The sequence below is a fragment of the Hemiscyllium ocellatum genome, chromosome 12, assembly GCF_020745735.1.
Source record: "Hemiscyllium ocellatum isolate sHemOce1 chromosome 12, sHemOce1.pat.X.cur, whole genome shotgun sequence".
NCBI lineage: Eukaryota > Metazoa > Chordata > Chondrichthyes > Orectolobiformes > Hemiscylliidae > Hemiscyllium > Hemiscyllium ocellatum.
Genome location: NC_083412.1, coordinates 27,693,057 through 27,711,407, shown reverse-complemented (window position 1 = coordinate 27,711,407; position 18,351 = coordinate 27,693,057). Strand labels below are relative to the sequence as shown.

The 18,351-nt window shown below is 38.1% G+C and overlaps 1 protein-coding gene across 1 annotated transcript in view; it reads right to left on the bottom strand.

Moving 5' to 3' along the window:
• Positions 1–1,532: 1,532 nt before the first annotated feature.
• The window catches only part of LOC132820994 (histone-binding protein RBBP7), a 44,313-nt gene continuing 27,494 nt past the window's right edge, over positions 1,533–18,351 (bottom strand). The window contains exons 8-12 of the mRNA XM_060833447.1: positions 15,106–15,183; positions 9,742–9,818; positions 6,695–6,752; positions 4,717–4,827; positions 1,533–4,472 (exon numbers count right to left, since the gene is read on the bottom strand). Of these exons, the coding sequence (XP_060689430.1) occupies positions 4,404–4,472; positions 4,717–4,827; positions 6,695–6,752; positions 9,742–9,818; positions 15,106–15,183 (393 nt within the window). The 3' untranslated portion in view covers positions 1,533–4,403. The remainder of the gene's footprint in view (positions 4,473–4,716; positions 4,828–6,694; positions 6,753–9,741; positions 9,819–15,105; positions 15,184–18,351) is intronic.

The window sequence follows — 18,351 nt, the reverse complement described above, 5'->3', positions numbered from 1 at the left end:
TGTTTTCAAATTTTCACAAAAGTTTTGTAGAATCCTGAAATGTGAATCTAAAATGTCATTTACTAAGGACATGTACAAAGCAAATCAACAAATATAAGTATAGATAATTATTGCTGCTTTCTTTTGTCATGTATACTTCAGGTTAGAAAGTTCTATACATTATTGAACTGGTTTCTTGTTTGGTTTTCAAATGTTATTTCAGTGCAGTTGACATTTCATTTACCCATTTTTCATATTAATTGATGGTAATACTGTTCCTGGTTTCTAAGGCTGTTTTAATAATGTAGCTTAAAGCAATAGAGATCCATATTTAATATTGTTAATCACATTTGTGAAACATGGATTCATTTTGCAGGAATTCTAAATCAGTCAGTTGAGGTAATGGACTTACTACAATTTAGGAATATTTGCACATTAATAGAAATAACCTTTGCTTGTAAAACTGTCCCAATCTCTCCTCTCCCTGCTCCACTCTTAATTTTCCATGTCTTAGCAGAAAGGACCATGATCTGTTTATTTTGTATTCCTTTGTCTATGTGACCAAGATCAGCAAAGAGCAAAAATCTTGCATTTCTTCAAGAAAACAAGCTTAATCTGTTGAAGAACCAGAAAGTATGAAAACTCTTCATGTGGAAATATATTTCTTTGGAGCTTGAGGAACAATGGAATATTGATGTTTTAACTTCATTCCAAAAGGATAAGCTGGAACAATGTGATCTTATGATAAAAGCATGGTTAGATGTCACATGAAAAACATGAAATTTATACACTGACATTTTATGAATTGTCTTCATACGCTGACAACTTACACAAGTTAGAGTATTATTAACAATCGTGTTTCAGTATTAACACTGAAAAATATTTAACTACAGCTTCTATAATGCAATGGTTGCATTCTTGTGCAATCCCACATTAGAAACTGCACTTAGTGTTGGCAATGTAATCGCTTTAAAAGTTTGTGCTTTAGAAACGGTCCCCAATTCATCAAGTGTGTTACAGCAAATTTGCATTAATGTAAAATGATCTGTAAAATCCTCTTGAAGGAAATAATGTCTTTTAGTGAATATTTAAACAGTAGGTCAAAGTTGCAGAATTAGAGACAACTCTTTAAAAAAAGTGAGAAGTACAAAAGTCTCCATTTCAAATGTCAATTATAGTTTACTGAAATTGACATTATAGGTTGACTATATTAGTTTTTAATTTTAAAGTAATAACAATTATCACAGTAAGCAGTCCAAATGTATTGCTGATCACATTTTAGTGTAAATGCAGTTGAATTTGGAAAAAAAAGAGCCAGGTTCCATAGTTAGGAATCGATGTTCAAATACTGCATTTCAAGCTGTAATAATTTTTATTTTATATTACCAACTTTATTTTATATTCCCCATAAATATTATAATTTAAATGTTAGAGTCAGACCCCTCAGCAGTGAAATTGAAAAACATTTCATAAAAGTGCTTGAAGTTTAGATCTCTTCTGCTAATGGCAATTGATGCTAGATCAATTGCTGGTCTAGGGTATTAAGAGATCTCTATATGATGACAACACTTAAAAAACAGTTGGACAGGTACACATAGGAGGAAATTTGGGAGGGATAAGGGCTAAACACAAGTAAATAGGACTAATTCAGTTTAGGATACCTGATTGGCATGGACACATTGGGTCAAAAAGAGCTGTTTCCATGTTAAATACCTATCTCGACATGGAAAAAAAATCCCTGCATGTGTCATTCAGGTGCCAGTCTGTCTTGATGTCAACAGGACCATGGAACAGAAAATACAACTTATTATTGTAATTCCATTGAGGAAGTATATAATTATGCATGATTTGGAGGGACATTCGACCTCGGACCTTTGGGTGACCATCCTCCAAAATGGACTTCGGGACAGGCAACAACGCAAAGCGGCCAAACAGAGGCGGAGAGCCAAGTTCAGTACCCATGGGAATGACCTTTAGTTCATGTCACACTACAGAATAAAAACACAATCACAATCCTACAGCCCCATTCACTCACTCAGAACTATCTTTCATATATAAACTTTTTCATATGTTCTCTCACACACTCCCACACTCATTCCCTCCCCCAACCCAAGCACATTTGTGACGTGAACTTGTAATTTGAGAATTACATTTTATTTTGCTCAAAAACTGCATGAATTCATGTAAGATTCTGTAAATCCCTTTTTTAGGGATAGAATCAATCTGAACATTGAGGCACAGACAGCCTCACACAGGATCTCACCTCCAATGCATTATTTGAGCTTACTTGAGAACGTAACTTCTAAAAACAGTTCTGAGATTTACATATGAAAGAACTGAAACCAACATGGTCATTCTAAAAGATGAGGGACTTAAACAATCCAGGTCTTTTTCAACATGTAATTTCAGTTGCATCACACCAAGCTTTTGCTATAAATTCTGTGTCCTACGATCTCATACTCCACAACCACCTGATGAAGGAACAGCACTCAAAGCTTCCAAACAGTCCTGTTGGATTGTAACCTGGTGTTATATAACCTGGTTTAACTTTATAATTGTGCAAGATACCAACGACAGAACATCAGCCATTCCAATAGCACATTTCATTTGTGTTACTAGAATGTTGATCTGTTTTTCATAATACAAGATTCTTTCCATTATTTATTGATTTTGAAAAAATTGACATCCTACAGTATCCATCATGGTTTCAGCCCATTGATCATATTTCTCTTCATTGACAGAAGTATGTCACAAACAAAATATTGATGAACAAATATTGCAGAAGCAACTGCAATAGACATTCTTTCTGCGTTAAATTTATAAGAAATTGTCATTTTAGCATCAACACAAGTGATTGATGTTTCTATGTAAATATGGACAGATCCCAGAGTAAAAATCCTTCAAAGTGGAGGGTATACGTAATTTAAATTGTTCTCTTACCTTTCTGCTCCACCTCCAATGTGTCGTGAAATCAAGTAACTTGTTGAGCAGTCAAAAACTTCATTCATAACAATGTTGAGTTCAGAAAAAACAAAAGGTGACTTCATTGAAACATACCAGATACTGAAGGGACTTGAAAAGGAAAGATTAGTTTCTCCTGTCTTAGGAACCTAGGACAGAGATGTAGTCTTGGGATGAGAACAAATTTTTTTGGATTCAGATAAAAAAAGTCATTCAAATTGTGAATCTTTGCATTTCTCTATCCCAGAAGATTATGGATGGCTCCATCATAACTGCAGATAACATTTTTAGATTGAGATTCAAAGATGTGGAAAGGCAGAAGATCAGCCATGATCATATGAAATGGCTGAGCAGGTTTGAGGGGATGGATATTGTACTTCTTATGCTTTCAATATTTGTGAATAGGTATCCACTCGGCTAGCATCTTACAACAGAAGAGAGAGGGGGGAGAAACTGAAAAAACACCAGTGCAGCATTTGTTAATTTATACTTGTATATATGACTTAAAGTTTCATTCACAGCAGATTTACAAAATCAAACTAAATTAATTTTATGTATGTTGATCAATTTCTATCTTATGTTTAGATGTTAAAAAACATAGCTAAATTGTAAAAATTACAAAAGTTTATTGTTTTTATATCTCTGCTCTACAATGTGCACAAATGCAGTTGTTAAAATGAGGAAAACACAGAAGCAAATGTCTACATGAATTCTTAAGTGCACATATGTTAGAGCTTTAAAGAGTGTAAGAAAACTCTTACACAACTACTGAAGACTGCAGCAGCATTTCACCACTTAATGCTGGATTATAAATGTAGATAAAATCTTTCAATATGCAATAATTTCTAATTAGTCCAAAATTGTGGGCATGGTTGTTATACGCTTTCAGAATAAGCTGGAAAAAATCAATGCTACTTAGAACCACTACAGTGTAGTTTTGTGTTGGTGGTTTGGAGGGAGTTAGGCAGAAATAAACCAAAGAATTTCATGTGTTGAAATACGTACTTTGAATTTAAAAAAAAATCTTCAGCTTGAGAGTTGAAATATTGCTTTGCAGAGATTTTAGCAATTTTAACTCTCTTCCACTGGAACCAAATTATATGCACATTGAATTAGTGCCCCTGCTGCCAATCACATTTCAGAGTCAGACCGTATATTATGTAATACCGCAACACACAAGTATACACATTTGTGCTTAAGCAGCTATCAATAAACTTTTATACATACTAAAGGAATACAATTACACACTACTATATAAATCAGGCTTTGCATTCTCAAAACACTACCAAATTTCTGTACGACGCTCACTGAAAACCAAGGAGTTGCACGTCAGAATTTGCATAAAGTGCTTCTTATACACAAGCCTCAGCACTTCAGTGGAAAAAGATTGCTTGGAAACTTGTTACGATTATCTGCCTAAATAAATTTTAGACTCTTTTTAAAGAGGTGGTGTTAAATGGCGTTTATGATCCTTGGCTCTCGAGTTCAGATGCAGGTGTATCAGGTTCTTCATCATTGTAAATATTCTCAGCCTGAAAGAGAAAAAAAAAATCACAATCAAACTGCAACCAATATGGTTAAAGTACATAACTATGACTTGGACATTAATTTGAAGTTTACAACTTGGAATATGTTGACTAAGGGTTCCATAGTTTTCTTTATTGACGATTAAAATAAGAATGTCATTAAATATTTCAGGAAAGTGACCATGATTATTATTTAGACCAAAGCTCTTAAGATAACCTTATAGGTGATCCTGCAAGACCAAACACTCACCATCTGCCAAACTTGCATAATATTGTCTTCTGATACAGAACAGATTACCCATGGTTCATTTGGATTCCAGGAGAAATCAGAAATTTTTGCAGTGTGTCCTCCATGAATAAACTATTAAGAAGAAACAAGATTTTCAGAACAGCAAACAGCTACGTATACAAAGCAGTCTCGCGTAGAAGTCGTAAACATGATGTGTTACAATCATGCACCCGAATCTAGATATAACATCTCCCAGCTTTTCACCTCTCCATTTGCAGCATAACTGCAGTGCTACATCAATATAGATTTTACCTTTTGAATATAACTTTAGTGGTTTTGGTGCATGTTAAAAGATCCTGTGGAACAATGTTAAATGCAGAGTTTCCATCTGGTGTTCTAACGGACATTTCTTGCTCAGCCAATAGATAGATGACTGGCTGCTCATATATCCCAACTGTCTGTTATGTTCTGTCATGATATAGATGACCTCTATTATAGGCATGATATTAATGACATGATACTAATGCTCAGTAGCAGCAATAGGTATCATCTACAACATGCACTGTAAAAATTTTCCAAAGATTCTTGGACAGCACCTTCCAAACCCATAACCACTTTCATCTAGAAAGACAAGGGCAGCAGGTACGTGGGAACACTGCCTGCAATTGCCTCTCATTTAAAATGTATCAAGAATAAGAGAATATCATTATGAAACATAACTTCAAAGTATGAATGAGACAGTGAAAGGTCAATATACCTACCAATGAAAATAAAGGAAATAGTTTGGATTATCAGAAGACAAGATGGAAGTGACTAATTTAATCCCATCCCTGCCACCAAGAGGGTAACCAGCAAACACACAATGGCTATTAAAAGGTAAAAACGCTCATGTAAAGGAAAATTGGATAAATATTTTAAAAAAGGATTATGGAGAAGAGGAATTTTTAAAAAGTCAAATTATACAGCTCCAGTTCAATAGCGGCACTATGAACGACTTCCTTCAATGCTGAAATGTCTCTATCTTGTTCTATCATCGATGTATTAAACTGAAATATTTGAAATATTAAACTGAATAGTAGCACCTCAAAACTTAAATAATAAAAATTTAGTCAAAGAAAAAGTGTGACCAATTTGAAACCAAAAATATCATCTTAACGAAATGGAAACCATAACTGAGGTATTACGTGACCCTCAATATCACTTTGCAAGAGTCTGGATCGAAGAAGAGGCCATGACCAATGTCACACAAAAGCAAGAGGAAATAAAGATTCAGAAAAAGGTGAAAGTGAATACATAAAAGACAAGCTACATAAGAACACGGTCATGATTCAAATTCGTAAAATCACTTGATCCAGATATAGCCGAAATTGCTGATAAAAGAAGGGATGAAAATTAAGATTGCTCTGGCCACAATTTTCCTTGTATAAAAGGTATGGGGTGGAAAATGTTGCACTCTTAAAGAAAGGAATAAATCTAACAAATCCCAACCAATTAGCTCAGTGGTAATGAGAAAACCTTTACAGACAATGGTCCAGATCCTCTGATATGGGAGGAGGTCTCCAACTCAACATATATTACTGATTCACCTTGGGACTACTGCACTTTTTGTTTTTACTTAGATATAAATAAATTAACCAATGTGAAAAAAATTAAACTTAGCAGAAGTTATGAAACTCAAAATATAATGGAAGTGAAAAGAATGGGAAGCATCAGATGTGTACTGCCCTGTAAATACATAGCAAATGAAATATGAAGGGATTAATTTTAGTCAGGAAAATTAGGTTTAGCAACATGAAGAACCAAGTGACAATCTTGAAATTTGACATAGCTAATTATGGACAAAATCAAGCAGTTGTAAATGTTAAAATGAAATTAGACTTTTATAAAAGTAAGGTCATCAGGGACATAGAGAAAAAGCATGAAAACAGAGTAGACGCTGGAACTAAAAGAATTAAATGATTTCATCTTCCTTGTCTCCATATCTTGCACAGAAACCTACCAGTAGTTCTGGCGGTCCATCCTCTGCATCTTCAGCGGATTGCTCCTCACCAATTTTACTACAAAACACACATTTAGGAAAATCATTCATAAAATCCAGATAACCATGAAATTGGTCTTACACCTTAGCAGCATCAGTCTAAGAACATGTAAAAGAATGTTACCAAAAAGATATTGCTGGACAACGTTGTTATTATTTTTGCACTATGATACAAACATTAAGTACAATTATCATACAAGACTTAACAGGTGGTAGCTCTAAACTAGCAAAGTGTGATCAAAGTTACCAAGAGGATGGGTTAGGTAGATAGATGATGCTTCCATTCACAGACAGTTGAAAACTATGGATCATAAATATAATCAAAAAAGTCATCCGTAAATCCAATAAAATAATTTGGAACAAGGTAGAGGCATTTAAGAAAAAAAAAGTTAGATGCATGTATGAGGAAAGAGAAGAGAGGGATATGCTGAATGGTTAAATTGCAAGTCAGTAGACTTCAGATGCACAAACTCTGGCAAGGTTAAGTTATGCAAGACAAATTACAGTGCAGAAAAAGAAAACTAGAATTCTAAAAAAATAAGAATAGCAGATAACACAGGTAAACCAATCTGCAATATGCAACAGTTAAACAGACCTTCTGTACAAAAATGGTAAGGAAAGCAACCACTTCTCGAACCTCAAAACATATATAATCATAATCATACCATATCAGCATTAACATTCATCAAGTTTTTCCGAAGGACTAAGACATTAGTTAGGTTTTTGTGATTAAATTCCAAAAATAATCCAAAAGTTAACTATTTTGAAATCTCAACAAACCTCAACCATAGCATTTGATTCAGCGTTGAAAAAAGCAGATACCAAATTTATAATGAATGCACTTTGTCCCATAGGATGTTCATGTTGGCCCAAATAACAGAATTAAAACAGATTCTCTATCAAGAAAATACATCCATCCAATAACTTACAAACCTGAGCAAATTTCATTCTGCACTGAAACAAAGTCAACAAAGTTTTATTATGAAATTGGTCGTGACCAACGTTTAAGTTAGTTATGACCCAGAAGTTATCTATATGGATTTTGCTTTTAAACAACTGTATCTTACCTCTAATCCCTTCAGATTTAAGTTCTCATGATAAAAGTAGATATTCTTTTTTCTTTGCAATAGTCCACTAGGTTTAGTGACTATAGCAGACCGACTTCTAAACCCCTCTGCTCATCCACAGTTTCTAGCTTTTCATTGAAAGAACTAGGTGACCAATTTCTAAACAATTTATCAATTATACCCGAGTAACTTGGTTCCCACCTACTTTTAATGCGGTCAGCAAACCTTAACATCTACTTTTCTATGCCTTTATCTCTGTATCACATAACATACAGAGAGCTTGCGGCACCAGTGTGGATTGCGTCAATAGGTGTTCATACCCATTATCCTATTCTGTTTCTTAGCCAATCCAATTGGCAGCCTTTTATTCCAAACTATTTTTTGTTAATGGCTTCTTATATTGAACCACATCAAATGACTTCCAGGAGTTAATAAATAACATTCACAAATACTCTCTTATCTACCATATCCATTATCACTTAAGAAAGCAAGCTAGGTTCTTCAGAAATGGTTTACACTTTCCAAATCCATGCTAGCTCTCTCTGATCGATTGCGTTCTTACAAGTCTGCCCATTATAACAAATTTTTAGTCTGATAGGACTATAAAAAAAAACAGAACTGCAGATGCTGAGATGTGAAACAAAAACAGAAATTGCAGGTTCAAACTCAGTATGTTTGGCAGAATCCAGGAAGAAAACAGAGTTAAGGTTTCAAGTCTAGTCACACTTCAGAGCTTTAATCAGCACTATAATTTTTTTAGTCCTGATAAACCATTTATAAATAGTGAAGTCACACTGTCAATACCTAGTCCAATCTTGAATCAAGAATCACAATCAATCCATCAACAATTTTTCCCGAGGTAGGACCATTCAAATTTGTGATTCTTAATCTCATTACTTTCTTGACCACCTCTTTATTAAATATAAAAATGATCTGGTTAGGCTCACTCTCCCTTGATTTTTGTCTTTTCCTCGTACTCTTGTACTTCACCCTCCGCTTTTACAGTGAAGAAATACAAAGACTGATTTCCAATTATAATGTCACTATCTCTGAATATACTGTAAAAACCTCATGCATTGTCCTTCATAACCACTGCAAGACTTTGCCCCCAAATTCTCTTTTTGCTGCTCTTTTACTCCCAGTCTGCAGAATCTTAATTGATCTTTGCCCTTCAATCAGGCCTTTGTTTAATATTACACTACCATTCACTTCCCATATTGACCAAGTTTGTTGAACCTCCAGAGGTCAAGCACTAACTTTTAGGGTTATTGTAAAAGGTGCTGTATTCTAGTAACTACTTTTTTTGAACATTTTCCAGCGTTCACCCAAAGATTTATTCGTTATTAGATGTGTAGAATATGCTGCGGTCAATTTCTGTCTCATCCCTCCAGAGGCAGCCTCATCTAAATTTAAAAACCTTTGCTTGTGACTCACTATGCTTCCTCTAAAATCTAATAATAATTTCTACTATATTAAAGTGTCACCATTAGCTAGATATTTCCTTACTGTTGAATTGATTAATTCCAGTTCATTATTAAATCTAGGACTTACTTTATTGGTTCCAGAACTTATTGTTTCAGGAAAATGACTAAATGAAATCTGCTGTCTTTGGAACTTGAGCCATTTTGCTACAATCTGTCTCTCTGCAAAGAAAACTCTTCCATTTTTGCATCAAGTTTCACTGATCTGTGTTTGTTTGCCCTGCTATTTGGTACTCCAAAAGCAATTTCCAAGTGTTGAAATTTTATTTCTCAATTCTACCCAATATTTTTATTGTATATTAACATCACTGATGTCCTCTTTTGTCATTGCTTTAACAGTGTCTATTATCGACATTAGTAATTTCCATCTACTTGAAGAATATTGTCACTTGATGCTGATTAAGCTCAGTGCCTCAGGGATAAGAAAACACCCAATTAGAAAAGAAAAATGAAGAATTACCTTAAATCCCAGACATTGAGGCGACGATCAGTACCACTAGAAGCAAGGATAGTTTCATTGTGTGGCGACCACTGCACCTACAAAAATAAAATCAAACATTTCAGCACATTGGCAAGGTGTGTGGGTGTGGGGATGAAAGTGGGGGTGGGGGGGGTGGGGTGGTAGAGGAGAGACAGTGAAAAGGGAAGCAAAACTGAAGAAAATCTACACCAAATGTGAGTTGCAAAACCTCATTAGCACTGTTTTATAGTACCAAAATGCAAAGTTTGTTTTTACTCTTCCATCTGTGGCTAATAAATAATCAGATTAAAATCAATGTTAAACTGGATCAACCATTAATGAACAGTGGTGGCAAAATATTTTGATGAATCCTTTTTAGATTACAAATTATTTTTTGACTCAACTGCAAAGATGTTTAAAACCGATAAAATGGGACTAATAATAAAATAGAAATATAGTGGAATTTCCACAATTTGCAATAATCCCACTAGTTGATATGGATTGGCAAATTAAAGAGTTTCAAAATTCTTGCTTTACACATTCAATATTAAACATGATAAATAGAAAGAACATGAAAATGATCCATGTTATCGGAAGCTCCACTCATTCTTGGGAGAAAGGCTGAACAGATTTGACATACATAAACTATAGTTTGAAAGAATGACAAAAACTTATTGTAGTCTATATAATTATGAGCAGATTGTAAAAAGTGGATATTTGTATAGGATGTTTTTTCTTACAAGAGAGTAAACCTAGGGGACACAGTTTAAGGATAAGAGGTTTTCTTGATAAAGGCAGAGGATAATTTTCTTCTCAGGATCAATAATAGTGTGAAATTCGCTTTCCAGACATCATTCAAGCTTGATTTTTTAAAAATGATCAATGATGGATTTTGATTGACGAGGGAGTCATGTGTTCTGGGATGCAGAGAAGTAATTGGAGATGAAAGCACAACCAGGTCAATCATGACCTTAATTGGCCAAGTGGTTAAAATAAAACATGTTCCACTACTCAATCTACAGACAGACACAGACACAAAGTGTCCAATCACCTATTTTCCCGACATCAAAATTCAGCTCTAACAGGTTGAAGGGGCTCTCTACTGCCAATTTTTAATTTGCCATCACCTGTCTTTCCCAAAGGGCCACTCTCCCAGTCTACTTCAATAATGATGACTTGCTCTACACTTCTCCTAGCTATTAGGTCTGCAGATGAGCTACACGATACATGGCGAGGTTTCACACACACAGGATTGAGTGCAGATAAATAGTGATACCTTCTGCTTACCATGATCACTTCGCTGACTGTGTCTCAAAATATTTCTTTCTGGATTAGGGAATAGTTTCCATTATTCTGACAAAAACTTCCAATAGCTCATTCAAAGGACTATACCAGCTGCAAATTTAGATCAATGGAGCACAACTTTGGCAATGGAATATTATATTTTGAGTTTTAATGCAAAATGTAGCACACATTATGCAGGCATCAGCACAATTAAGAACAATTGCCACATAATTAGACCATCTGGATGCTAAGTTTGCACATTGTATGAACAAGCTCTAAGTATTGCCCTTGGCCTAGCATCTGCGCTGCAAACCAAGCCATAACTGCAGATGTTGGAAAGTGAAATAAAAACTTAGAAATAGCTAAGTAAGACTGCACCTTTGGAGGCAGAAAGAGAGTTAACGCTTTAGGTAAAGCAAAAGCAAGGTACTACAGATGATGGATATCTGCATTAAACCTGAAAATGCTACAGAAACTCAGAAGGTCTGGTATATTCTGTGGAGAGGGAAGCAGAATGAGCACTTTTCAGAAATGATGCAAAGGACACTAATAGAAAGCAAGTTTGTTAAAAATCCAATGTCACATCTGAACTGTAAACCCTTCCATCTATATTAGAAAATTGGTTCAAACATTTTCAGCAACATGAAGCCCTAATTTTAGAGAAATCCAAGAAGGTATCAAAAGATCAGGGAGTGGTTCTCAGAGCCAGCTATGGCACGTTTGGCTAGAATGGCCACCTTTATGATTCCATTTTCAATATTGATCTGTGATGCTACATAATGCTGAACATCCACAAAGAAACTTGCAAAAAAAAAACTAAATAAAGTGTGTCCATTAAGAGTGCTTTGTCTCTACAACAGTTGTTTATGATATCTCATGTCTAACCTATTTTTATTAAACTGATATTTAGTGGAAGACACACACATGGCTGGTTGCATGGCTGCAGGATTTTACAATAAATTGAGAAATCTGCCGGCCTCAGAGCTACCATACAGGTCCGGCATGAAAGTCAGTCATATCTGATGCCAGCCTATCCTTTGACCAACACATACCATTCTTTATAAACTAAGAAACATGCTTCATTCAGCAAATAGACCAATTCAATGCCTCTTCTCCAATTGGGAGTTCGCCAGCAGCTCTTTAATCCTTCATTTAAGGCACCGAAATTACTTTTCTTTTAACAAGCCTGATTCTTTCTAATTGTTTTTGGAACAGAGACTATTTTGAGGGACACTCTCACAAAAAGATGAATCCATAAATTTGGGCACCTTTCAATCCATAGTGTACCTGCTGACATCCTCATCATTTTGTGCATATTAGGGAAAGAGTTAGACAGATCATCCACCACTGGTTCATTTGAAGTGTGCAAGTGGGACACTAATGCCCAATTAAAGATCGAACTCCATTACTGCAGCAAAGGCTGTGTCTAACATACAGCAAAGAGCAAGTCAGAAGATTTGAACCATATGGTTGATGGCAAGTTAAGACAGGGAGGGGTGACCTCTTTCCCAGGTCCACTGTGCTAATCAGAGCCTGTGACATGCCTCAGTGAGGTAAGATCTTCTCAGAGAAAGTGAGGACTGCAGATGCTGGAGATCAGAGCTGAAAACATGTTGCTGGAAAAGCGCAGGAGGTCAGGCAGCATCCAAGGAGCAGGAGAATCGACGTTTCGGGCATGAGCCCTTCCTCAGGAATGAGGAGTGTGCCAAGCAGGCTAAGATAAAAGGTAGGGAGGAGGGACTTGGGGGAGGGGCATTGGAAATGCAATAGGTGGAAGGAGGTTAAGGTGAGGGTGATAGGCCGGAGTGGGGGTGGGGGCAGAGAGGTCAGGAAGAAGATTGCAGGTTAGGAAGGTGGTGCTGAGTTCAAGGGTTGGGACTGAGACAAGGTGGGGGGAGGGGAAATGAGGAAACTGGAGAAATCGGAGTTCATCTCTTGTGGTTGGAGGGTTCCTAGCCGTCGTGTTGCTATGGTCTGGCGATGGAGGAGTCCAAGGACCTGCATGTCCTTGGTGGAGAGGGAGGGGGGAGATGAAGTGTTGAGCCATGGGGTGGTTTGGTTGGTTGGTCCGGGTGTCCCAGAGGTGTTCTCTGAAACATTCCGCAAGTAGGCGGCCTGCCTCCCCAGTATAGAGGCGGCCACATCAGGTGCAGCGGATGCAGTAAATGATGTCTGTGGAGGCGCTGGTGAATTTGTGGCGGATGTGGAAGGATCCCTCAGGGCCTTGGAGGGAAGTGGGGGGGGGGGGGGGGGGGGGGGAAGGTGTGGGCGCAAGTTTTGCATTTCTTGCGGTTGCAGGGGAAGCTGATAAGGGAGGGGAGGGAAATATATCCCTGATGGTGGGGTCCGTTTGGAGGTGGCAGAAATGACGACAGATGATGTGATGTATATGGAGGTTGGTGGGGTGGTAGGTGAGGACCAGTGGGGTTCTGTCCTGGTGGCGATTGGAGGGGCGGGGCTCAAGGGCGGAGGAGCGGGAAGTGGAAGAGATGCAGTGGAGAGCATCGTCATTTCCGCCACCTCCAAAAAGACCCCCTCCCCTATCACTCTTCGTGACTCCCTTGTCAGGCCCACACCAACCCAACCTCCACTCCTGGCACCATCCCCTGCAACCGCACGAAATACAAAACTTGCGCCCACACCTCCCCCCTTACTTCCCTCCAAAGGCCCCAAGGGATCCTTCCATATCCGCCACAAATTCACCTGCACTTCCACACACATCATTTACTGCAACCGCTGCACCTGATGTGGCCTTCTCTATATTGGGGAGATAGGCCGCCTACTTGCGGAACGTTTCAGAGAACACCTCTGAGACACCCGGACCAACTAACCCAACCACCCCGTGGCTCAACACTTCAACTCCCTCTCCCATTCCATCAAGGACATGCAGGTCCTTGGACTCCTCCATCGCTAGACCACAGCAACACGATGGCTAGGAATCCTCCAACCACAAAGGATGAACTGTTTCTCCAGTTTCCTCATTTCCCCTCCTCCCACCTTGTCTCAGTCCCAACCCTTGAACTCAGCACCACCTTCCTAATCTGCAATCTTCTTCCTGACCTCTCCGCCCGCACCCCCACTCCGGCCTATCATCTTCACCTTAACCTCCTTCCATCTATTGCATTTCCAACGCCCCTCCCCCAAGTCCCTCCTCCCTACCTTTTATCTTAGCCTGCTTGGTACACTCTCCTCATTCCTGAAGAAAGGCTCATGCCCGAAACGTCGATTCCCCTTCTCCTTGGATGCTGCCTGACCTGCTGCACTTTTCCAGCAACACATTTTCAGTGAGGTAAGAGACTTAGCTGAGTTCCAAAGCCTCCGCTGTGGCCAGAAATGGTGGCATCCAATTGTCTAGCAATTCTGAGGTGGACACGAGGAAGGGTATTCCTACACAGAAGGCTGGTGGAGCTCCCATGTTGCAATAAGGAAAGGGTAGAAGCCTGAAAAATTCCTGTGCCAACCAACTGAAGGCAGGCTTGCCCCCGACACTTACACTGGGATGCAGGAAGTCCATCCTTTGTGTGTAATCTAGTTCCATTTGTATTCATTTCAGCCTATTTGAGTGAAGTGGAACTCAAGAGAATCAAGAACGTTTCTTTTGTATTGGCCAAGCTTATTGTGTTGGAGATAAACTGCAAATTTCAGTCCTTAGAAAGAAAACAGCAAAACAATGTACAAAACTAGACTTTTCTATCTAGATACAATTTACACAGCACAGCAATTAGCATTCAATAGTAAAACATGATATAGTCTTTACAGCTACTTTAAACTATTAACCATGTAGTTAAGAAATCAAATGTATAAGGAATTCAGATCTTCAAATGAATGTCACAATCCTAATTCCTTAGAATTTTTTTTTAAAAAAAAGTGTTAGCTGAACAATATCTACAACCTTTAGAAAGCAAAACTAGCCTTTCTTAAAAAAGGATTAAATTATTATTTTTACAATTCCAATAGAATACATGTACTTCTTGCATATATATGCATAGAAATTAAAAATGAATTCAGTAACATAAGTGAAAAATTTCACCAAGGAAGTATTTAGGGAATTCAATCGAAGTAAAATCTAAGACTGCTTACCTGAAAGATCTCATCTTTGTGAGACTCAAAGGAGTGGAGCTTTAATTTTAGATTTCGAAGGTCCCATAATGCCACCGTCTAGAGAGAATGTAAAAATTGCTTTCAAACCACAGAAAGGTATTTAGTAAATGACTACACTTCTTTAATACATTGTTTTTAATGTTGTGTTCAGAGAAAACCATCCAGGATTGCAAGATCATATAAAAGAGAAGTAGGCCATTCATACCATTGAGTCTGTTCTGATAATCCTCAGTCCACTTTCCTGCCTTTTCCCAAAAACTCTAACGTCATTACCGACTTGAAAAAATCTCAGCCTTGAATATACATAACGACCCAGACTCAATGGTCTTATGTTGACAAATTCCACAGATACACTACCTTCAGAAGAAATTCCTCATCTCTACCTTTCAGAGTGACCCTTGATCCTGAGATTACATCCTCTGGTCTTAAACTCTCCCATAGGAGAAAAACAACCTTTGTGCATCTAACCTGTCAAGTCCTCCAAGAGTTGCATATGTCTCAATTAGGGCACCTCTATTTTTCTAAATGCTAATGAGTACAGGCCCAATATACTCCACATCTCCTCAGTTCTTCCATACCCAACACAAGCCTAGCAAACCTTCTCGGCTGTCTCCAATATCAGAAGATCTTGCCTTAGATACAGGGCCCAAACCTATTTCAGTTGTCGTATGACGAATACCTGCATAGTTAACAAACTTTCCTTATTTTCTTATGAAGGGCTTATGCTCGAACATTCCTGATGAAGGGCTTATGCTCGAAATGTCGAATTCTCTATTCCTGAGATGCTGCCTAACCTGCTGTGCTTTGACCAGCAACACATTTGCAGCTTATTTTCTTACAATCCATTTCTTCTGAAATTGAGGCCAATCCTTTTACCTTTCTTTTTAACCCACTGAACTTGAATGCTAGCTTTTTGTGATTATGCACAAGGACTCCCAGATCTGTTTTGTAGCTTTCTGTAATCTCTCCATTTAAAGAATATTCAGTTCTAAACCTTCCTGCTGAAGTGCATAACCTCACATTTCCCATGTTATATTCCATCTGTCAAGTTTTTGCCCACTGAGTTAACCAGTCTATATACCTTTTAGGACACTCATCTTGCCTTGCCTTCACACCTACTTTTGCCTTCTCTACAAACTTGACTATAGTACATTCACTTTCATTATCCAAGTCATTAATACAAGTTGAACTGGTGGTTTTGTATGACTCGACTAGTTAAAGGTTAGCATCCTGAAAACGGCAGGTGTGCACATATGCACAAAATCCAAAGCTATCTTTTATTAGTTAGACAATCCTCTATGTTCATATACTACCTCCAACACCATGGAGTCTTATATTAAGTAGTTTAAATTATTTACCTATTAAATGCCTTTTGAAAATGTAAGTACATATATACACTGTTTCATTTCACTATCTTGCTTATTCAAATAATTCTAATGAATGTTAGGATCGATTGCACCTTCATGAAGCCATGCTGACTTTGTCAAATCATATTATGTATTTCTAAATATTCTGCTATTACATCCTTTATAATTGACTCTAACATTTTCCCAGATAACAGATGTTGCTTCTCTTCTGAAAAATAGGTAACATATTGACATTTTCCAGTCCTCAGATTTCCAGAATTTAAGGATTCTTGGAAGATTAATACTAGCTATTCTTTTTAATATCCTAGGGTGCATTCCATCAGGTCTGGGGATTTATTGGTCCTTTGCCCTAATAGTTTTCCCTCGTGCTTTTTCTCTGCTGGTAATTATTGTATTTATTTCCTTTCCTTCTTTGCCCTTTGGATTTTAATGCTATTCTAATGTGAAGACAGATGACAAGTATTTATTCAACTCCTTCATTTTGCAATTGCAGGGGAAGCAGTGAGAGCAAGGTGCTGAGTGGGAGCAGTCGACTTGTGCTCTGCAAAGGTGAGTGAACTGATATATTTGAATAGCGGATGAACCAGAGACAGCACAATCTCCCACCCACCTCTTCAACCAAAAAACAGGGACTGGTGTATTGATAAGGTCAGGGTTTCCTATTTTGTTTTTATCATGTGATTGTGAAAAAGTTTTTCATTCATCTATTATTTGATATTATAGTTGGACTAAGTACAGCTTAAGAGTAAAAATGGCAGGAGATCTCAGACCCATGTCATGCTCAATGAGGGGGCTCAGGGACATGGCTGATGTCCCTGGCTCCTTCACATGCAGGAATTGTATCCAGCTGCAGCTTGTTAGACTGCAAGGCAGCCCTGGAGCTGCAGATGGATTCAGTTTGGAGTATCCCCGATGCTGAAGAGGTTGTGGATAGCACATTTAGCAAATTGGCCACACCGCAAATTAGGATTGCTAAGAAGAAAGGGAATGGATGACCAAAAGGCAGAGTATGAGCAGGAAGGCACTGCATGCATTTTCTGCAGTCATGTCTCTCCAAACCAGGTATATCATTTTGGATACTGTTGGGGGAGACGGGTCACCATGGGAAGGCAACAGTACCAAGGTTCATGGCACCTTGGTAGGCTCTGCTGTACAGAAGGGCATTAAAAAAGAGTGCAAGGGTCATAGTCATTGGGAATTCAATTGTAAGGGGAGTAGATAGGCAGTTCTGTGGTTGAACATGAGACACCCAAATGGCACTTTGCCTCCCAAGTGCGCGTGTCAGGGATGCCTCAGATCAGCTGCAGAACATTCGGGCAGACAGGCGGGGGGAATTGGACAGCCAGCTGATGTGGTGCATACAGGAGTCAATGATATAGGCAAAAAAAAAATACTGGATGAGGACCTACAAGCAGGATTTAGGGAGTTAGGAGCCAGGTTAAAAAGTAGGACTTCAGAGGTAGTAATCTCAGGATTGCTACCAGTGCCATATGTTCGTCAGAATAGGAATGATCGAATAGGCAGGATGAATGAGTGGCTTGGAGGGAATGGTGCAGGAGGGAGGGGTTCAGATTTTTGGGACCAGTTCTGGGGGAGATGGGACTATTATAAATTGGACAGTCTACACCTGGGCAGGACTGGAACCAATCTTCAAGGAGGTGCTTTTGCTAACGCTGCTGGGGAGGGTTTAAACCAATGTAGCGGAGGGTAGGAACCAAATGAGGAGATCAGTGCTCAGTAAGGAGGTAGTAACTTTAACCTATAAGGAACTAGATAATAAAGTCAGCGTGACTAAGGGGAAGAGTAGGTAGGAAGCAGATGATGAATGCAAAGGGACAGGTGGTCTGAGGTGCATTTG